Below are 22,099 nucleotides of genomic sequence, written 5' to 3'. Positions count from 1 at the left end.
TGAGGGTCCCGACCCCTCCCCGCGAGCCCTCCTCCTGTTACATAACGGCTCCCCGAGGGGGCTGGGGGATGCTCTGCCCCCCAGCCGGCTCGGAGCCGCACCCGTGCCCTGGGAAGGCTGCGGTGGCCTACCTGGCCCGGGGTCAGCAGGTTGTCCTCCCGGGGAAAGGGGCAGAGCTGCTGTGGGCAGGCGGCGCCAGGTGCTCGGAGCAGGGGGAGGCTCAGAGTGCGGAGAGCTGTGGGCTCTGCCTCGCTCCCTTCCTCCTCCTCCTCCCCCTTGCCGCCTCCCTCCTCCACTTCAAAGAGCACCCACGAGAGGGGGTTCCCAGGGAGGCGCGCAGCCCAGTGGCGGCTCTGCGGGCCCGGCTGCCTTTATAGCTGTCAGGCAGACAGGGAGGAACTCACACTTCCCACCAGGCTGCTCCCCCGCCCGCCGCCGGCCCGGCCTGGCGCACACTTTAACCCGCTCCGCGCCTCTGGAGCCCGGCCAGGCCGGCCCAGCTGCCTGCTCACTGCTGCCTCGGCAGCGGCCCAGAGCGGCGAGCAGGGAGGCCGCCTTCCCGGGTCCAGCGCTGGGAAGCATGTGTTGGGGTGTCCAGACAGAGCAGCCTCCAGCCTGGGGTCACCGGGGAGGCTGGTGGTGGCAAAGCCCAGCCTAGGCCTGTCTGATTTCTGCCTCGGGAAGGGACCCAGTCTCTGGCCTTCCCCAGAATGGAGTCCGGATTGTAGGAGGCGTCCAGTCTGATAGCTCCATTTTACAGATGGGAAAGGTGAGGTCCCGGTCACCCAGCCAGCCTTGGAAAGGTTCTCCTGAGAGGCAGATGCCTCCACAGATGGAAGGACAAAGGGAGACCCAGTGAGGACCCCGGCCAAGGGCTCCAGGGAAGGGACAGAAGTGCCCGTGGCCTGCTGACCAGACAGCCGAAATGGCCAGGGCCGGTGGGGGGAGGCGTGGGGAACTCTGTGCAGATGTTCAGCACCAGCTTGGCAGGGCACAGCAGCCTGGCTGGGCCCAGGCCAGTTGGGCAGCCCCTGGCAGGCCAGACGTGGTGCTCCAGGCCTGTGTTCCTGCTGAGTCAGAGCGTGGAGCAGAGGACGACAGAGCATGCAGCACGCCCTCCAGCCCCTAGGAACCCAGGCCGACCCCAGACTCTGCAAGCAAAGCCAGACCTGGCACCCACCCCTTGCACACAAGGCCCCCTCCCCCCCCCAGAGCCCACCCTCCTGGAACGCAGGGTAGGGGTGGAAACAGCGTGTAAGGTCTTCTGAGCATTTCATCCCCACCCCCCTCTCCCCCCGCCTCAGTTGTGCAGGTGGTCTAGGCCCACAGCGGCACCTGGAAAGTCCTCCTCCTTCCCTCCACCCTCCCGGCCAGCGGAACCGTGAGGTGAGCTCCTCCTTCGACTGCATCCTGGCGTGGCTGAGAGTTATTCCAGCCCTGGGGAAGTTCCACCCTGTGTCTGGCCACCGACAGGAATAGCGGACAAGGAGTAAGAGTAAAGCAACACCACCTCCCATCCTGGAGGGAGTCCTTCCTATGCACCAAGGGCTCTGAGACCAGCATCCTGACCATCCCCATTTTGCAGTTGGAGGGACTGAGGCTTCAAGACCGTTGAGTGACACCCGGGTGGCACATCTGGTTAGTGACACATCAGGGACCCCACCACTGTCACTGACCATAGCCTCTCTGTCTGCAGGGGTTCTTACGTGGCATTTGTCCCCCCTGCCCCAGAACATCGGGGAGGAAGGTCTTGTCCATCTCAGTGTCCCCCCTGGGGCTGCTGGGATGGTCGGTGCCACGGAGACTTGAACCCAGGTCCACACTGCCCCCTGCGGTCGGCGTGCTGAAGCACAGACAGGACAGAGCCTGTCCCCGGGCAGCCTGGAGTACACATCCCCACGCGCGCACCCCCCCCCCACCCCAGACACACGACAGACAGGGCCAGGGCGCGCTCGGAGCCTCAGCCGCCATCCCCTCCCCTCCAGCCAAGCTCCAGGGCCCTGCACCCCCTGGCGCAGTCCCGAAACGCACAGCGTTTCTGGCCCCACATCCAGCCAGCACCAGGGTGACTAATGGTTTCCCTTGGGAGGGACCCCACAGCCAACCGACACAAACACCCCCAGTGCCTCCTCTTAGCCCAGCGGGACAGCGCCTGGGGGACAGGCCTGCCACTGCCCTGGCTCTGTGACCTCCTGCAGGTGTGTGACCCTGGGCCCACCACGCTCCACCCCACCCCGCCCTCCACCTCAAGGAACCCGCCAAGGCCCCCCCACCGCGTGACACTGGTGAGCCCCCACACTCCAGACCCACAGGGAGCTGTGGCTGCTGCTTCATCTGCTGGTGGCCCTGGGGATGTCAGGGGCGACCCCGGGAGCCAGGGAAGGCTTCTGGGGGCCGCAGAGACCCTAGGAATCAGCGGAGGGAGTGAAGAATAAAGGATAGGCAGGAAGCACCTCCCTGAAGGCCTCACGGTGCTCTGAGTGTGGAGGGAGCTGGTGAGGGTGGGCCTCCTGGGCCAGCAGGCCTCAGGTGCCCTTGGGACCCACCTCACAGGCAGGAACCCAAGGAGCCCGAGGAGCCTCCCGGCCGGCTGCAACACAGCACCAGAACCGGAGCACAGCCCGAGCTCAGAAGGGACCCACGCTCGGGGCTGAGGCTCTGCCATCACTGTATTGAAGGTCTGAATAATGTTATCTTTGAATCATGTTCTGGAAGTGACATGGGATGGGGTGATGGAGCACGCACGGGGGCTTGGAGCCTCGGCTCACGCACGGCCCACCGTCCTCCACCTCCCAGGTTCTTGACCTCCCACCCGGCCCCCCAGCCCCGACCCAGCAGCTGCAGCTGCAGCTGCCTTCTGCCCCCGAGGGGCCGGGGTGAGGCTGAGTCTCCGGGTGGGGTCCTGGGTGCTTGTGAGGGTGAGCACTCATCCCCAAAGTATCCTCGTGCCCAAAGGAACATGACCTTAAACATCAAATAAAAAATAGCACAATCAGACCAGAGAATCTGTGGAGGAAAGAAAAAGCTCCATCCTGCTTTTTGAACAAAGGTCCCCCATTTTGCACTGAGCCCCACAAATCATCTAGTGGGGTCACTGCCTCCTGGTTCCATCCCTCCTGTGATTCAAACTGTCTGGGCTCCCTGGAGAGGTACTGCAAGGGATGATTCCAGGCCCCCATCTCAGGTCCTGCTCCCCACTCCCCACTCTCCCCCCAGCCCTTCTTTCATACCCATCTGGACACGCTCAGCACCCCCAGATGATCTACTGGGGCCACCTCCTCCGGGAAGCCCCCAGCGCCTCAGCACTTTGTTAAGGCTTCAGAATGATCTTTCCTGACTGGCCGCTGGGACCCCACAGAGCAGGGGCTGCTCCTGGCTCACACTGCGTCTCTGTGTAGCATCTAGATGTACTAGGTGCTCAATAAACAAAGGGGTGGACTTGTGTGGCAGCTCCTGACGCCAGGGCCTCCTTGCCCTCTGGGGGTCCTCCACTCTCCTGAGGCCGAGCTCCCTGCTGGCCTGCTGACACCCCCCAGGGCCTTGGTCCCCTGGAGTGGCCTCACCCACACGCATTGCCACCTGGGGCCCTGGCTAGGGAAGGGGTGCTGTAGACACCTGTGTTTTAGGAGACCGTCTTTCCAGCAGAGCCTTCTGGATGTCTGGGGAGAAGCTTGGAAACAGGAAAACAGGCACATTTCTCCTAGAGGCCAAGCAGGGGCAGGGGAACACGGGCAGAAGGGCAAGAAGCAGGCTCAGGGAAAAGAAGAGATCCAGGGCCGGGGAGGGGCGCCAGGGGGTCATGGGGTGACCAGTTGGGGGTGCTGGTGGTTGAACAATCACGCTGGGAGCCGGGCACTGGCCTGTACAAGAAAGCGCCCCGAGCAGAGCTCAGAAGCATGGGGACTGCAGCCAGAGGCTGTGTGAGGTGGGTCCTCGAGGGTGGCCCATCTGGACCGTCTTCCCCACCGTCCCGACTGTCCTCCCTGCTGTCCCCCCAGCGCCTGGGGCATGCTGGGTGCCTTCTGACACCGAATTTTCCCACCCAGCAGGCACTGGGCCGCCGAGGGGCCATCTGGCCAGCTTGGCGGTGACCGGCCAGACCCCAGAAGAAGACCGGGCCCCAGAGGGCAGCCCCCGCAGCCAGCCCCTCCTCATGAGCTCCCTGCCCAGCCCAGGACAGACGACAGCTTTCTCTGCCCCAGGCCCAGGGGCTGGACATTCACGAAGAACTTCCTCCTGCAGACCACTGGGGGTCAGCAGGTGGGAGTCTGGACCCCCAAATGGGCTTTGTTTCCTGGTCCTTCTTTCTCAGTCAGAAGCACTCGCATGTTCTGTTAGGCCAAGGCTTGAAGTGCAAGCAGGGGGACCCAGGAAGTGTGTAGGCCTCTCTGGTTCTCAGATTCCACAAGAGGCTCCTTTCCACCCAAATATGGAACAAGGATGGCGGCAAGAGAAGCCTGACGTGGCTGAGAAGGAAGCTTTACCACGGGAGCTCCAGGGAAACGAAGCCCCGAGGCCGGCCAGACAGACGGACGGACGGGCTACTGCTCAGAGCGCCACACACTCGTCTGCGTCCCCAGCGACCCCGTGGGGCAGGGGCGGAGCCCCGGCCTGGCTCACCTGGCAGGCGCTCAGAGGCAGGGGGTGGCTCGGGGCACTAATTCTCAGCCGGAGGCTGAAGACAGCACATGATTGCTATCACAAGCTCAGCTGCAGACACACACACGTGCACAGAGCAGAGGCCCTGCATGGCAGTTCTGGGGAGGGGTCGGGGGCAAGGAACGAGCTGGAAAACATCAAAGCCCAGACCCCTCTCGCCAGGTGCAGGGGCGCCTCCGCAGGCGCCTGCACGGAGAGCCAAGGCCCGAGGGCCACTGTCCTCCGGGGCGTCCGAGAGCCGGGGGTCGGGTGTTCACAGTTTGGAGGCTGCAGGCGCGGCAGCTGGCTCGGCTCTCCGGGGCCGGGCCGAGCAGACAGCTGTCCGGGAGGCGGGAGCTGTGTGGCATTCCAGGCATTTCAGCACCTCTATAAAACCGGCCTGCTCTGGGCCGAGGGGGCAAGGGAAGGGGGTGCCGGCCGTGGGCTCCCTCTCCCCCTGCAGCTGGCCCCCCACCCCCCCAGGGTCCCCCTGGGGCCGGCGCCATCTGCTGGGCAGAGGGGGGATGCCACCTTGGGCTGGGCAGGGAGGCCAGGTCATCCTGAGACCCTGAGCACTCTGCAAGAGTCGGTGCCAGGCACCAGTCCCTGCTCCTCTCTGGGCCTCAGTCTCCCGCCCTGTAAAATGGGGAGAGCAGAGAAAGCGACCCCCACCCCCACCCCCCAGCTGCTGACGGGACCCGACAAAGTAGGAAGAGTGCTTGGCACAGAGCCCTATACATGGCCAGCGCTGAATCAATGTCTGTGTGTGCGAGTGGTTTTCAAGACACACACAGTGTCGTGGGGGTTAGAAGGGAGACACCTCACCCCGGCGGGGGTCAGGAGAGGCTAAGGGCTACAGTGTGAATGGGGAAGGCCCAAGCGGTGAGAGTCCAGGCAGAAGGAGCGGGAGCGGCCTGTGGGCTCTGGCGCAGTCGGAACATGAGCAGGTGGCGGGGCGGGGGTGTGCACAGCAGGCCGGCAGGCGGGGCCACAGGAGGGCGGGGAGGATGGGGACAGGCTGCACATCGGTTGCTCAGGCCCCCAGTTGAGCCTGCCCAGGTGGAGTGGGCTCCCAGCCCCGCCCCATCCTAGCCCCCCCCCCCCCACTTCTCCAAGGGCACCACCGCCCTCGCTCGAAGCGGCCGGCCTGTGTCTCCCACTCTGCCTCCCCCTCTCCCAGCCCCCAGGCCTGTGGCTTCCCAGGCTGCAGGGAGAGCCGAGGGTCATCTCAGTCCTGCTCAGAGCTGGACGCCACCCCCTGAGCCAGCTGGTCAGTCTCCAGGCGGCCAGGTCTCAGAGGGGAGCCACACGTGGGCCGCCCCCAGCTCCACGCTGGACTTGGACTTCCGGCCGGTCTGCAGGGGCTCCCTGGGCTGCCCCAGGCCTGGTCACCTGTCTCCCCACGTTGGGGCAGCCCCCCTCGGCCCCTTCTGCCTTAATCACTGCAACACATGTACGGCCAACCGCACCCCTGCCTTCCTCCAATACCTCCCCCTTCTCTTTTTCCCTTCCCCAAGCTTACAGCCCTGGCCCTGGAGTTTACAGCTGCAAAGAAAACACACACACACTCATGCACAAAACCAACTGTGGAATGTTTTCCTGCTTCTGAGCAGGGTTTATGGCTCCAAAGGGTTCTCTGAGCACCTGACATCTACTCGCATTTCCACACCACAGGGTTTATATTCCTCCTGGGAGCAGGGGCTGGGGGCTGGGTGAGGGCAGGAGCGGAGGGATGCAGAGGTGGGCAGGGAGAGCAGGCCTCTGTGACAACCCACGTGGGGTCGCCGCCTCCTGCCCTGCCCGGAGCTGCACACATAGCAGGATCTGGTTTTCCCATTTGGAAAGGGAAAGGGACTCCTAAGTGCCAGACTGAAATGTGCAGGAGCCTGGCCTCCTTGGACTTTCATTCATTCTTTGAACAAAGTCATTCATTCAGCCAGTGTTTGTCAAACACCTACCATGTGCCAGGCTTGGGTCCGGCACAGGGGCACGGTGGCTTGCCTGGGTGCCAGGCCAGGGGGCAGCCTGGCCCACAGATGGTGCTGTTGATCCACTGACCAGAAAGAGGAGGAGGAGGAAATACGTTCTTGCAGGGGAGGTGGGGGTCCGGGGGTAGGAGGAGAGACGGGGTCTGAGAGGATGGTGGAGAGCCGGGTGTGTGGTGGGGCGACAGGGCCGGGCCATGGATGGCCTGGTGGTCTCCTTGACCCTTGGACTCTACCCCAAGGACGGCAGGTGCCTTGGAAGGCACCAAAGCAGAAAAATGGCATGACCGAATGCATTGTTGCAAACAGTAGAAACGGGATCCAGCTACTCGCACTCCTGCTGTCCCTGGGTGATCACACTCCGCAGTCCAGCTCCCAGGAGAACAGAAGCGTGGCACATCCACACAGTAGAATAGTACTCACCCAGCAGCAAAAGAAACCACCTGTCACGAAGTGGGCGTATCTCGGGGACGTTCCGTCAGTGGAGCAAAAGAGGTCAGACCCCAAAGAATGCGCACTGCGTGGTCCCATTTGTACAGAATTCTAGAACAGGCCAAGTCAGGCATGCGGCAGAAACCACAACAGCGCCTGCTTACGCTGGCAAAGGGCCTGAGGGGTCACCCTGGGGTGATGGGGAGACGCAGTGGTCACACAGCTATATGTGCTTGTCAAAATTCATCCAACTGTACTTCAGATCCGTGCATTTTGTCTTATGCGAGTTATATCAGAATGAAAAAAGAGAACAGAAGTAAAGATTGTCCTTCGGCTGACAACACATCAGGCTGGGGAGAGTCTGCCTGGGTAGCTCACCACTCCCATCATTCCTGGGCCAGAGGATAAGGGGGGACCCTGCCAGAGAGTGCCCCTAAAACCTCTTACAACAAGGGAAGGTGGTTTCCCAAAGGCCAGCGGAGGGATGCTGAGATGCAAGCTTCAGCCTCATACCGGGAGCATGTTAGAGATCATCCTGCTGTTTACTACAGATGTGAGACAATGTAACCAAGTAGAAAAGACTGTTTCATTAGTCCAGTTGCCAAGGAAACCAAGGTGGGGAAAGAGCAAGCGAGTGGGACGCGATGTGGGCTGGTAAAATATGACGCTTGTCTGCAAGGTTCTTTAGTGATTAGAATTGACTAAACCTGGGGTTCTCTCACCTCTAACACCAGCGGACACGTGACTCAAGCCGCAGAGATCACGGTGCACTCATTCTGGGCTCCCTAGGGCCCTGGGGAGAGGGCCCAGACGGAAAGAGGCTGGAAGCTGAGGATTCTACTCATGGGGACTTTACTCCAAGGCTGTTGCCTCAAAGAAAAAAAGTATGGTCTCCTTGAATCAACTACTCTGGTCTCTCAAAAAAAAAAAAAAAAAATCAGAGACAAGTGTTGATCACATGGCACATCAGCTGTTGGACCCTATCCATGTGCTCTCAACATATGCACTCCTTTCTCTGCCTCCCTTCCTGGTGTTCAAACCACAGCTGCTCTCGGAGCCCCAACTAAAGGGAGCAGGCCTTGTCCCTTTGGTTTTCTCTGCCCTGGGGACCCAGGAGGCCTGCGCCCTCCCCTGCTCCCCGGCCCATGGGGACGCTCGCAGCGAAACTGCTTCTGCCCACCCTCAGCAGCCTGGCCTTCCTCCCCACTGTCAGCATTGCTGCCAAGCGGAGGTTCCACATGGAGGCCATGGTCTACCTCTTTACCATGTTCTTTGTGGCGGTAAGTCTGGGGAACCCTCCCAAGGGCGCAGGAGAAGGGCCATCTATCCACCACCTTCCTGTATTGGTGAGGAAGAAAAGTGATTTGGAGGTGAAAGAAAGAGCCTGGAGACTGGGAGAGAGGGTTGGGGGAGCCCTCCTCCTCTCTGGACCTCAGTCTCCCCATCTGTGCCAGGATTGGTGTGCGCAAGACCGAGCCCACAATGGGCCAATGTCAGTCAGTCCAGGACAAGCCCTTCGAAGCTTCCAGGGTGCCCTTCGTCTTGCTGCCGGCAGAACACCCCAGGCTGCCCCCCACCCCTGCCACTCTCCCAGCTACAAGCACAGGGCAGCAGAGCAGGGAGGAAGGGGCTGAGCTAGGTCCGGGAGGCGTTAGCGGGGCTTAGGGAATGCATAGGGCCTGGGTGAGTCTGATTCCAGAATTCCGGAGCTGGCCCCAGTTCAGGAGGGCCTGCTCACGTCTGCTTGTCTCTCCTTCTTGAGGCCTACGTCTCTCTCTGAGTCCTTCTCTCTCCATGTATATGCCTGGATGACTGTCTCTCTCTCCCCCTCCCTCCCAGCTGAGCTCTCTCCCTCTGCATTTCTCCTCTTGGTTTTCTCTGCATCTGCCTTTTTCTCTTTTATTCTGTCTGTGTCTGGGTCTCTCTTGATTTCTGGAGCTCTGTCTCCACAGAACTTGCTCTCGTCCCAAACCTCCTGGTCTTTCCCTGTCTGGCTTTGTTCCCTTGGCCCTCCACGGGTCTCCGTGGCTCCATCTCCCATCCGAAAGCTTTTGTCTGTCTGTCTGTCTGTCTGTCCGTCTGCCTACCCTCCTACCTATGTACCTCTCTATCTAATCAATCATCACTCTACCTACCTAATCGATGACCCATCCCTCCACCCATCACCAATCTGTGTCTCAGTGCCCACCTGCATCCCTCTGAGTCCCCCACGCGCACAGCTGGACTCCCTCCCTCACTCGGACGGTCTGCCCCATCAACTCCCGTCAGACTCACCCTTCTCTGAAGCCCAGCTTCCCGCGAGAAGCAGGTACCGGGGAGGCGAGGTTCCCCCAGTCTCCTCCTTGTGGCAGTGCCAGACATGTGAAAACTTGCATGCCTCCTGCCGCTGGCTGGGCTCGCTCCTCAGCAGCAGGCCTCCTGTGGGTGAGTGTCGGGGTCCTTAGGGCAGCCCTGGGGAGCGAGGTCTGTGAGCACACGCACGTGTTTGCAGACGTGTGCGCACCTGTCACGCCGACGTCCTCGTGAGCCGAACCCACACTTACCTGCAAGGGGAGAAGCTGTGTGTGCACACGGGCTGGCGCTCCCTCAGGCAGCAGGGACCTGGGGCTGGGGGTTGCCTGGGGCTTCAGTCTCCATGCCTGGGTGGGAGAGACCTTGGCCGCAGTGGTGCTGGCTGCGAGCCAGCGTCCAGGCTGTGGGGCGTGCTGGTGCTCTGGACACACTGTCTCATGTAGTCTTCTCAGCTCCCCATGAACCCGAGATTGTGACCGGCCCATTTGACAGATGAAGAAACTGAGTCCCACAGCAGCTGAGTCACATGTCGCTGTAAGCACCAGATGCACCCTGGGGCTCTCGGCTCATTCAGGGCATCTTGCCCAGTGCCATTTCGTTAGCTCCGCGAGGGACCCCTACTTGGGTGAGTTCCAGGAAGTCAGTTTGACAGATGAGAAACCCGGGCACGGAGTGGACCCGGGACTTCTCTGCGGGCACAAGGGGCTTAGCTCTGGGGAGAGGAGCCAGGGGTCTTGTCCCTAGGTCCATGTTAGACCCAGCCCCCGAAACCCACAAACATCGCCAGGCCACCCCTCCCTGCTGGGCCTGGGCTGGCCCCCAGCTGCCTCCAGGCTGACCTCAGAGGCCCACCCTGTCCCGCCCTAGCCTGCCCAGAGTGGCAGAAGCAGCTGCCTCCTGTGACAAATGTCCTCCGACCTCAAAGCCACACTCGGCCCCTTTCTCCCAGAGCCCCAAGCGACACCATTGCACCTCTAGCTCCCATGTGGCTTCTTCTGTGTTCCGACCAGAACCCTCCTGTGACAGTCGCTATTTCTGTGCCCAACACTGAGCCCTGTACTCTGTCATGGGGAGTCCCCTGGCCCGCCCCGCAGAGCGGGTATTCTCGCCCCTGTTTGACAGAGGAGGCCCCAAGCTGCCGGCCACTCACCTGAGCTCACAAAGCGAGGATCAGGAGGCTGTGCTGTCTCCCACCAGACCCCCAGCGGCACCCACCCCCGCCAGCACCCTCGGGGGCCAAGTCCGCCCCTGCATCGGAAGAGGGAGGCAGGCCTCACAGTCACTGCTCTGCCCTGCCTCCTTGGCAGGTAGCACTGCTCTGATTCTCCCCTTCCCCACCTGTCCAACAGAGATGAACCAAGGGCCTGGTGGGAGAGACCCTCCTGGGTCAGCTCTCCTTCAAACCACTCCAAACCCTGTCTCCCTGGCCCTGCATCCGCACAGCCAGGCTGACACAGAGTATTCCTGCTCTTCATGGGCCTGGGGTGGACACTCCCGAGAATCTCATAGTGATTAAGTCTGTGATTATACGTGGTGATCTGTGCTACAAAGGAGAAGCATGGGTGCAGAAGCAGCAGATGATGGGGGGAGGGATGTAGTTCTAGAAGTAGTGGGAGAATATCCACGTCACTCACAGGGCCTAGCTCTGCCTGCCAGAGCCACGCGCAGCAAGTGTCCTTCTCCCTGCTCTATCCCACAGAGATCTGAGCACCTTGATCAGGCCCTACCTGAAGCTTCTCTTGCCCCAGCTAAACTGTCATGTCCACAACCTAATTGCTCTCCTCCATCGTCTTTGCCTATGTCACTCTAAAGGTTGCAGCAGCCAAAGTTCAACACAGTTCTCTAGGTGGGTCTGACCAGAACAGAGAGAAGCAGGACTGTCACCTCCCTTGTTCTGGATACTATACCTCTATTCATGCCTCCTAGGTGCACCATAACTTTAGGTCACCTGTGATTATAACCAATAGAGCTCTAAATCGACCCCAACTTACTCAACTCACTGGTGACCCAGGGCTGCTGCTCCCCCTGTAACATCCCTGGGCCTCCAGACTTGGGCTGCTCTCCTGGGCGCCTCCTCCCTCCTGCTGAGCTGGGCTCACCAAGAGTCGATTGTGCTGGTTCCCAAGCTCGTTTATGTCCGTGGAACTTGTCAAAATAATTACGTCACGTAATTAAATATTACTTAAAGTGATGAAATGTGTATGAAAAAGGAGAGAGTTGTTTTCTGTAAGAAATCAGCTGACTGCTTTGAGAATACTCCACAGAGGCATTTTGCTTTAAAAATTGCTATTAAAGCGCACCCGGGTGGCTCAGTTGGTGAAGCATCTGCCTTCGGCTCAGGTCATGATCCCAGGGTTCCAGGATTGAGTCCCACATCGGGCTCCCTGCTCAGTGGGGAGTCTGCTTCTCCCTCTCCTTCTCCCCCTACTCATGCTCTCTCTCTCTCTCTCTAATAAATAAATAAATAAAATATTTTTTTAATTGCTATTAAACTAGGTGTTGGGGAGACTAGAGGAGAGAGATGGGCGAACCTACCATGCCGTGTTCAGCACGGTGGTCTCCGCAGTCCCCCAGAACTTTAAAGAAACCGAAGCTGAAAACTACAGCCGGAGGTTCTCAAAGTGTATTCCCCACGGGTGGCTGGCATCAGCCTGAGAAACTCTTAACAATGCAGATCTCTGACCCCACCCCAGACCTGCTGAGTTAGCAACCCAAGTCTTCATAATACCACCCGCCCCCGCCAGGGTCCTGGTGCCCACTCACATCTGAGGACTTCCCCAGTGGGGTAGCCCAGTCACCACAGGGGGGAACGGTAGAGGAGAAAGCCGGGCCGACGGGCACCCAAAAATAGGCCATGGCCTCACGCCCAGAGGCGCTGAAGGAACACATACGTACTTGCTGTCGGTAAACCCAGGTGTTGAAGGAACGTGCAGGGCACATCTTTGGGGTCCCCACCTTGGCGGGCTTCACCTGCCCAATGCCCGGTCTCTGTCTGGTCATGTCATACATAGAACATAAGAGACACGAACGAGCCCTGAGCACATCCCCAGGCTCCCAGCCTCTCATGTGGATTGTTTTGTCTAACCTCCACAAGACCCCATGAGGGGAGCACTTGGCTCCCCTTTTTTTTTCAGGTGGGGAAACTGAGGCACAAACTGACTTGCCTGAGCCTCGCGGCTAGTGAGTGGCCTGGCTGGCGGGGGGGCATGGCTGAGACCCAGCCGTGGTCCTGGGGCTCCCGAGCCGTCCTCTCTAGGCCCTGACCCCTGTGGGTTTTCCGGCAGCTCTACCACGCCTGCACCGGGCCCGGCCTGTCGGTGCTCTGCTTCATGCGTCACGACGTCCTGGAGTATTTCAGTGTCTACGGGACAGCGCTGAGCATGTGGGTCTCGCTGATGGGTGAGTGGCCATGCCTTGTCGCCCAGTGTCCCCGCCATCCTCCTGCCTGCTCCCAGAAACAGCAGAGCCCACTGACTCTGCTCCCCACCCCTCATCGGGAGCGTCTCCTCCCCTCTCCTGGGGTTCGAAGCCTGGTTTAATCAATGAAAAAGAACGCACAGTCCTTAAATGCCCTAAGTCCCATACTCACATCCTGTTCAATTCACACATGAACGAAGGCTCATTCAGACCACTTTACATGGTGGAGCCGTGCCGTGGAACCCGTGGAAGGGCTTCCAGCTCTCTCCCCTGGGAGACCACGGCTCGCATGTCAGGGTTTGCCCCCAAGACTTTCTTGAGGCTCATACAAGCATCCACGCACATCACTGTCAGCTCAGCTTTTTGCGAGGATGGAATCACTCAAAAGTGCATTGTTTCTGCACCTTTTTTCTCATTTAACGCCGTCTGGCGGCAATGTCAGGACGCGTGGGCCCCATCGCATGGGCTCCCTGCCATTTGCCCAGGCCCCATGAAGGACCCAGATCTTTCCTGTCTCTTACTTGTGTGTCTTTGTCCTCATCCCTGGGGTCCTCGGGGACAAGTATGCGTTGACCTGCTCATGAAATCAGCTTCCCACAAGCGCAGCCCACGCTGCTCTGTCCACGTCTGTCCCTTACAACCAGCTGGAACTCAGACCTCGGGGTGGCCGGGCTGGGCCATGGGGTCTCGCTGGCTGGGGGCACCCCGCACCGGGGCCCCTAAGGGATGCCTCTGGAGGAGCAGTGGCCGGGAGGGGCAGAGAGGCCGCTCACCTCTCCCGGTTCCTCTCCCCCACCTCCAGCGCTGGCCGACTTCGACGAACCCAAGAGGTCGACCTTTGTGATGTTTGGCGTCCTGACCATCGCGGTGCGGATCTACCACGACCGCTGGGGCTATGGGGTGTACTCGGGCCCCATCGGCACGGCTGTCCTCATCATTGCCACAAAGTGGGTGCGTACTTGTGCGAGCCTCAGCGGACGGGCGCACCTGCCCCCTGTGACCCCTCCACCTTGGCGTCTCCATTTACCTCCCATCTCAGGGCTTCAGCTAAAACACAGAGACAGTGCGCATCAGGTGCCCCCACTATACAGACATTGTCTGTATCATCTGGACCTAACCCAAGTGACTCCACTTCTCTGCCTCAGTTTCCACATCTGAAAAGTGGTTGTTACGGGAACAGTCCAGGACCTACCTCATAGGGTTGGTTCAAAGATTAATTGAGTTAATGCATCTAAAATGCTGGTATAGAACCTGGCTTCTAATGTGCTCAACACATAGGAGCTATTACTACTATCATTATTCTTTGCAGAGAATGACAGCTTTAGAGGTGCAAAAGCAATTGGAAATGGCCTGGGTTAATCTGGGAAGACTTCATGGAGGCAGTGAGCCTTGAGTTTGGTTCTAGTGAGGAGGGAGGCTGTGGTGTGTGGTGGACAGGAAGTTGACCCTGACACCTGGTCCCCAGGCCTCCCTGCATCCTCTGTTGTACCAAGGCCCTCCTGGCTGCAAGGGCTGAAAGCTGCTCATGCTTCCCAAGCTAATAAGGGATGCTAGAGCAAGCTGGACCCAAGGGCACTTCCTGGGACCCCAGAAGGGAAGGAGCTGAACCTTGCAGGGAGCAGCATACAGGCCTGGCCTGCTGGCAGGCCTGAGGCTGGGCCCACCCTCCAGCCGTGCAGCAGCCCAGGCCCCAAGGTGACATCGCTCTGGCACATTTTCACTCCTTTGGAGCTCCACCTGAAATCTCAGGGTGTCCCAACTCCCAAGTGCTGGCAGGAGGGCTGGTCCGGCCCAGCCCAAGTCACACACCCACTCAAGGCCCCAAAATTAAGGCCCAGATGGCAGGGCCTCAGGGGATGGGGGCGGGGAGTTGCTGCTGGGCCACCTGGGGAGCAGGAGGGCAGTTCTCTGGGAAGAGGGGTCAGGCTGGGCAATGGTGCAGAAGGTGTCCATCAACCCATTTTACAGCTGCAGGAAGGAAAAGAAAGCCCTGCTCCTCCTACAGCCAGGGAGTAGAGGATTTGTTCTGCCATTCGGTTAGTGAAGGAAGTAGGGCTCAGAGAGGTCAGCAATCAACAAGTCACACAGCACCAGGCGAGGTCAGGCCTTGACTTTCCAAGAGCAGAGAACGAGCCTCTTTCTCACTCCAGCTTCCCCAAGGGGGAAGGCTGACCTAGGAGGCCCCTCGGAGCTGCCTGTGAGAGCAGGGGAGGCACACTGGGTCTGCCGCGTCTGGACCCAGGGAAGGACCCCGTTAAGGGACATGTTGGAATGCATAAACACAGAGCCCTGGGTCTCGATAATGCACTCACTCCCCGGCAGGAAGTAGGATAGGCTGCTTGGTCTGCCCTGGAGGGCCATTCCTCCTGCAGATCTTGGCAGGTCTGGATCTGCGCTGGATCGTAATGAGCCAGAGTGGAAGCCACTCGCTGGTTTCCCTGGGAAGCGCTACGGTGACTTCCACGGCCCTCGGGCTGTGGATCCGGACACAGGAACCAAGAGGTCTGCCTGGCTCCCTACATCTGGGGCTCAAATTGTGTTTTTCAGACCACTTAACGTGGAGTTTATTTTGGATTTTCCAGGGCAGTTGTTCCCTGGAATGAGGGTGGATTTTTCTCTTGGAGGCTCGTCCCTGCTTGAGTCCGAGTTGGGGACAGCAGCCCTCGGGGAGAGGAAGCAGAGAGAGGTGGGTGCGGGGGCTGCAGGGCAGGGCCGGGCCAGGCTAGGACCCGACCCTGGGCAGACGCACGGCCTGGCCACCAGCGCCCAGGCGCCCCCAGCCGCACCCACACGCTGCCTGTGCCCATGCAGGGCCTGATGTCTTATCGGCAATGGCAAATTCCAGAAACCCGCACCCCAGACTCTGGTGGCCTAGCCTGCCCCTGTCGGCACAGGGCCCTGGGGGCGGTGTGGTTGGGGGCTTCCATGATCCGCTGTGTGCACAGGCGGTTATCGTGCTGAGATCCCAAACACCCTGCACTCTGAAACACCCTGGCCCCAGGGATTCGAGGTTGCAGGATGTGGTCCCTCATTTACTGCACATTCTCAGTGTACGTGAACCCATCTTTTCAAGCGTCAATGCCTGCTCGAGCCCCCCCACTAACGTGAGCACCTGAGCAACCAGAGTTTCACGTGCTGGTCAGCTTGTCTCAGAAGCACTACGATGGATAATGATCTACGAGCCATTGAAGGGTCACTTGGACCACCCCACAGGCGCCCCGCGGGCCATATGGTGGGCGGGGCCAGCACTCCAACACCCCCTTGCTGTGACTCGTCCCCTGGGGGCCCCTCTGGCTGGGAGGGGCGCATGTGCAAGGGTGGCCTTGTTAGGCCCCAAAGAGGCAGGCAGGGGCTGGGGTTCTTCACAGGGCAAACTGGCCCAGGGGGTTCCCAGACGAGCCATCCAGCCTGGGACTCCCTTGGGTCCTCCCACCACGGGACGGGGCACATGGGGCATCTCCCTGAGCCCCATCTCCCGCCCAAGGATAGCCAAGGGGCTCGTGCGTGCCCGGGGCCTGCTCTCCGGTCAGCTCTGAGCAGCATCCCCGCCCTGTGACCTCTCTGCGTGACCACTCTCCCCACAGCTGCAACAGATGAAGGAGAAGAAAGGTCTGTACCCCGACAAGAGTGTCTACACCCAGCAGATAGGGCCCGGCCTCTGTTTTGGGGCACTGGCCCTTATGCTGCGCTTCTTCTTCGAGGTACGGGGACTGGGGCTCCTCGGGGTGGCTTCAGCATCACATTCCTGCCTCCTCTGTCCCTCCCGGTGGGTGGAGGGGTGCCTCCCTCCCACCACTGCACCGTCCGTCCCCAGCCCCAGGGCTCTCACTGTCTGCGTGGATCTGAGATGAGGTGCACAGCCCAGATGGGGCCTGGGGCTGGAGCCTGCACCTGCAGGAAGGAGGGAGGGGGGAGGGAGGAGCCCCAGCCTCATTGTCAAAGGCCCAGTGTCCACTTTCCACCTTCAGTGCTCCAGGGGTCTGAGGTCAGGAAAGACTGCCCATGGGCTGGATGCTGAGGAGAGGCCCCTTGGAGGAGGGCACTTGGCCAGATTCCGGAGGGTGGGGCATGTGTGACTGGCAGGTGCCCTGGCATGCCAGGCATGCAGGAGGCATGGAGAGTGGGGGAGGGGGGCCTGAGGCCACAGACCCATCCCCCTCCCACCCTCCCCTGCCCCTGCAGGATTGGGATTACACCTATGTCCACAGTTTCTACCACTGTGCCCTGGCCATGTCCTTCATCCTCCTGCTACCCAAGGTCAACAAGAAGGCTGGAAACGCAGGGCCCCCGGCCAAGCTGGACTGCTCTACCCTTTGCTGTGCTTGCATCTGACTTTGCAACCCCACCCCTGCCCCCCGCCCCCCGCAAGCCCCTGCCCTCCCCCGTCTCACGCCTGGAGAGAGGCCTCCTGTCCTGCCGCACCCTGGAGCGCCCAGGGGAAACATCTCTCCTCTGAGCCTGAGAGGTCCCCGGGGATTTGGGGAGCACCTTGCTGAGTGCTTCTTGAAAGCCCAGTTACTGTGGTTCCCACCATGGCCAAACATCATGCTCGAAAGAAAAGACCTTCCTCCCTCTTCCTCCTCCTCCTCCTCCACAGTCATGGCCAATAGGTGTGTCTGCAGAAGCCCGCAGCCAGGGGGTGTCCCCCCATCTCCCCTTCCCTCCTCACCCAGAAGTTCTGGCCCAGCTCCAGCCGCAGAGGCATTCTGCCCACGCGCTCTCCTCACAGCATCTGTTTTCCCTTGAAAACTAGCGTCACCCTCAGGATCTGAGCGCACCCGGTCAGGAAGCCCAGGCCAGCAGGGGGCCAGCTCTGTCCCTGGCCCAGGCCTGCGTGGCCAACCCCCCAGCCGGGTCCCTGAATCAAGCCGGTTCAGGAACGGCAACCCCTATAAAGCTCCTCAATGTCTTGGCCTTACTGGGTGCCAAAAGCTGTATACTCAGCCCTTGATCTAATTCTTAAAACAAGTCTGCAGTAAAGTATGATCATTCCGTTCTAAAGACAGAAGCCTGAGGCTCAGGGGAAATGGTGTGTTTGGGGCCCCGAGCCAGTGAGGGCAGAGCCGGGCCCCAACCCCACTCCGCCGGTCCGAGTCATGCCCGCCCCCCGGCTCCGGAGCCACCCCATGGGCCAGGCATGAGCACCTGTGTTGGTCTTCTGAGCACTCCGAGCCCTCCGACCGGGCTAAGAGCCAGTGTGGGAAGGGGGTCTGGGTGCAGGGAAACCTGAGCAGAGGCCAGCAGGCCCACAGCTGGGCACCCGGGGCCGGCTTGCCACAGTGCACTGGGAGGTCAGTGAGCTTGGGCCCAGAGCCTGTCTGCACTGGGCCCCGGGGGTGGCGGGAGCAGGCCTCCCAGACATCACCTCACAAACCTGAGCCTCCCCAGCAGCCCTGCTTCCCGAATGATGTGGGCACATCTGTCAGGCAGGAAGTTACCTACACCTGTCTGGGGCCTGTTTGTATTTCCAGAAGGTGCACACCCACTCCCACTGCATAGGGCAGCCCATTATTTGTCCTAAAATCACCTCTTGCTCACCTCAGGGGGCCAGGAGAGAACTGGGGACAAGGCTGACCCCTCAGCCCGGCCCCCCATCTGTCGGCCTCCCTGACGGTCCAGAGGTCCCACGCACGGGGGCCTGGACGCCCACAGCCTCACGCCGGCTCAGCCCCTTTCTGTCCCTATAGGCCGGTGACGACAGAGCAGCCGCTCGGCTCTTGACACTGGCTCTCAGAGTCCTGGCCAGGCCCTGGGGAGCAGGGGTGCATCATGGCTCTGCTGCCCACATGAGCCAGCTGAGACGCCACAGCTTTGGGGCCATCTACCCAGACAGACGCGTCCCCGCCCTCCCCAGCACAGCGAGGGGCAGATGCTGCTTCCAGTGGAGGGGTGTGTGCACGCTCACATGCACTGTAGACACACGTGCACACCACATGTGCGTGCCCTGCAAACCGCATCTTCTCATCCGCCCGTCTCCCATCTCCGCAAGGGGACACACCCGGCCGTAGGGGAAGGGAGGGCACTGGGGGCCACGCCGGGGGCCTGGGGGCACCACTCAGGAAACAGACATCCACAAAGCGGCTGGCCTCTGCCAGTCGCCTCTCTCCCCAGCCCTCCGCCTCCACCCCAGCACCTCCCTCCCATCCCCCTGGCCCCCATGCCCCGCGAGCACACCCCAGCTCCCAGGTCTGCAGCAGCACATGGAAAATTGGAGGCAGCGGGATGCTCCCGAGCAGGGAGGAGGTGGGGGGCCTGCCAAGCGCATAAGGGCCGCACTAACAGGCTACTCACTGTGGCCGCGCTGATTTATGAGGCTGTCTGGGAGCCCGGCCAAGTCTGTAAGTCATGGACAATTAGGAGGCGCGCTCCAGCCCTCAGCCCCGTCCGCCTCTCGGGCTCTAGGCCCGCTGTGCCACTCCAAGCAGGCTCGGCACCATGGAGACCCCACTGTGCAGATGAGGACACTGAGGGCCAGGATGTCGGTGGCTGGCCCCAGGCCTTTGGACACTGGCCACTGAGGTGGCTGTCCCCAGGGTCTTAGTCCTCATCCTAGTGGCATCTTCCTCCGGCTCAAAAGCTCACTTTGACATCTTGGTGACTCTAGCCAAGGGCCAGGGAATGAGTGCCCGGGAGGGGGACAGAAAGGGAGGAGGCCACCCGGAATGGCCACCCCTCCACCGCAAGACTAACAAGGAAGAAGGGTCATGGCCTTCAGACCAAACACCTGGGAACCCCAATGCCGTCGAGCCCGGGGTCTTCATGCCCTAGAATCTGACAGTCATGGCACCTGGGGCCAGCAAGGACCTCCGAGGCCCTCCCAGACCCCCGTGGGCTCTGGACAGGACTCACCTCCCACCCAGCCCTGATGAGGGATTCGGAAACCAGGAGCCCTGAGCTTGCCTCCAGCCTGTGTCCGAATGTGGAGTCCTAGATGTTAGTGGCAGGCCGGGAGTGGCCGGGGCAGCAGAACTTGCCTTAGTGACGGAGAGATGCTTGGGGCCATCCGGCTGGCCCGCCGCTCGCTGCACGCCACTGCATTGCATCTGAATACAGCTCGGGCTACGGAGGAGCAAAATATCAGTTCATTTTAATTAATTTAAATTTAAATAGCCACATGTGTCGGGATGCAGGGTTTCAGGACACCTGGTTACACACGAATTTCAGATAAAAAATAATGATCTCCCCTGTGTATCTCACGCGATATTCAGGACATGTTTACATGAGACATACTGACGCTAAAACAGGATTCACTGTTGACCTGAAGTTCAAATTTGACACGGTGCCCTGTATTTTACGGAGCAACCCTCTCCCTGTGGCTACGGCTAGCAGCTACCGCTCAGGACAGCACATCCCCTGGACACAAAAGGAGTGGGGCAGCTCCCTGGACGTGCGGGCTTGGGGGTCCTGAGTGACACCAGGTGACATGGGCAGAGGGGCTGTGGCGTGCAGGACGCGTGAACAGGAGGGCGTCGTCCCCCCGCTGGACCCCCCCTGAACCTGGGGGCTGCGGTGGGCACAGGCGTCCCCCGGGCCAGCCCTGGCCTCCAGACCCTGCAGCGCACGGAGCAGACACAGCCGATGCCCCGCTGGAGCACACGTGTGCCCGGGCCCAGGCCCGCGCCGCCTCCCGGGCACACGCATGTGCACGCGTGCACGCACACACACGTGCCCGCGCGGGTGCACGGGGCTCAGCTGCAGGGGGCGCCGCACACCTCCTCCGGGGCAAACGGAGAAGTATGAACACTTAGAACCACGCAGAGAAAACAGAGTATTGCAGGGGCCCCTCCGTCCCCCCCAGAGCTGGGAGCCGGGCGAGGGCCGCGCGGCCGGGGGAGCCAGCACCCTGTGTCCTCAGAAGGAGGTGCTTCCGTCGGAGGGCAGTCTGCGCACTGTGGCCTTTGTCTGCTACTGACATTTCCTGTCTCTGTTAGTCTCTTCTTCAGTAAGACCATCTGAAACCCAAAACTTTTATTGCCCCTTTTAAAAAGGCTTTACAGCTCCCCACCTCCCCCGTGGGGGCCGCCGGCAGGGCTGCAATTGTAGTTAGGGGAAGCCGGCCGCCCTGGGCTCGGCCGCAGGGGCTTGGCCCAGGACCCACAGGAAAGCAACCGGGAGCTGCAGGGAGGAGCGCCAGGTATGTGGGCAAGACCGATTCTGCAGAGTCGGCGGAAGGCCCGGGGCGTAACGCAGCTGGCCGGGCAGCCGGTCCGCTGCTTAGCGGCCACGCTGGGCACGTGCCACCGGGGACCCCCCCCCCGCCAGCGCGGGGCCCTGGGGCCCGTGTCGTCCCATGTCCGCACCGGATTTCTTCACCTTTGATCCAGGACAGCAGCTTCGCCCACTGCCCCACTCCGGCCCCTGGGGTAAACTGAGTCAGAGGCTGGCTAGACTGGTCTTGGGAAAGTAAAACAGGCAAAAAGAGGAAGCAGGAGGCTGGGCTGGGAGGTCAGGTGTAGAGGCGAGGAAACAGCTCTCCCTCCGTGACCTCGGGTGAGCTCCCTGCCCCCTCCCGGCTCCCTGGCCTCAGCTTCCTCCTCTGTAGCAGTGCCCACCCCGCGTGGGTGTTGCCAAGATTAAATGAGGTCACTGACTGCAAAGCGCTTAGCACAGTGTTGTATAAATGGCATTTTAAGAAATGGCATCATTATTTCCATTATCAGTGGTCATGGGCAAGCAAGAGGGTAGGGGGCAAACAAGTAAAGGGGTCCTTACCGTCAGGGGACATTCACCTCAGATATGGCACCAAATGCCCCCATTTGCCAAGGAAACAAATGTTTATTATGGATCAAGGAAGTAAGCAAGGAAGGCTGCTTGGAAGAGGCAGGTTTGAGACTGAAACTAGAAAAGCAAAGTGGACTGAGCCGTGGGAGCCTGCAGATGCCTGGCCCCTGGGCCTCGTCTGTGACGGCCTCACCGTCCCACGGTTCTGAGTCAGACCATCCTCTGTGCCCTGAACCTCCCCCGACCTCCTGCCTCCTTCACGTCAGAGCCTCAAGAGAACCACAGCTGCCCTGATGGAGGGAAGGGTGCCCACGGCTGGACTGTCCTTGCTTCCGTCTCTGGCTTGTGATCCAGGACCAGAGGGAGCTAGATGGGCTTGGCCTGGCGTGCTCAGGGTCCAAAGGTGGAGCGGGGAGGAGGCCGCACTGGGCTCCCCTCCTGCCCTCTCTCAGGATTGGGGGGGGCTGAGGTCACTTGAGCACATGAACAGGACTTCAGAGCAGGCCTGTGCTGGCCTCGGGTGCAGCCGTGCAGGACAAAGGGCCGTGGGATGGTCCACACCCTGGTGTCTTGTCACCAGCTCTGCTCTGGGGTTTCCGTCTCTCCCCGATGCC

General features: G+C 60.7%; 2 protein-coding genes across 2 annotated transcripts in view; one reads left to right on the top strand and one right to left on the bottom strand.

Moving 5' to 3' along the window:
- ADAMTSL2 (ADAMTS like 2) overlaps positions 1–359 on the bottom strand; it is a 33,906-nt gene extending 33,547 nt beyond the window's left edge. Inside the window, exon 1 of the mRNA XM_006743997.3 lies at positions 132–359. The gene's annotated coding sequence lies outside the window, so the exon portion shown is untranslated. The remainder of the gene's footprint in view (positions 1–131) is intronic.
- A 7,718-nt stretch (positions 360–8,077) lies between these two features.
- Positions 8,078–17,096, top strand: MYMK (myomaker, myoblast fusion factor). Its single transcript, XM_006743996.2, has 5 exons — positions 8,078–8,335; positions 12,632–12,746; positions 13,567–13,715; positions 16,349–16,465; positions 16,947–17,096. Exons 1-5 carry the CDS (start codon positions 8,201–8,203, stop codon positions 17,094–17,096), a joined length of 666 nt encoding a protein of 221 aa, XP_006744059.1. The 5' UTR covers positions 8,078–8,200.
- Positions 17,097–22,099: the final 5,003 nt, after the last annotated feature.

This window comes from Leptonychotes weddellii, chromosome 14, assembly GCF_054177405.1.
Source record: "Leptonychotes weddellii isolate Sample4059 chromosome 14, ASM5417740v2, whole genome shotgun sequence".
Classification (NCBI taxonomy): domain Eukaryota; kingdom Metazoa; phylum Chordata; class Mammalia; order Carnivora; family Phocidae; genus Leptonychotes; species Leptonychotes weddellii.
The sequence above is the reverse complement of the archived record's forward strand: the minus strand, read 5'-3'. Positions and strand labels throughout refer to the sequence as shown.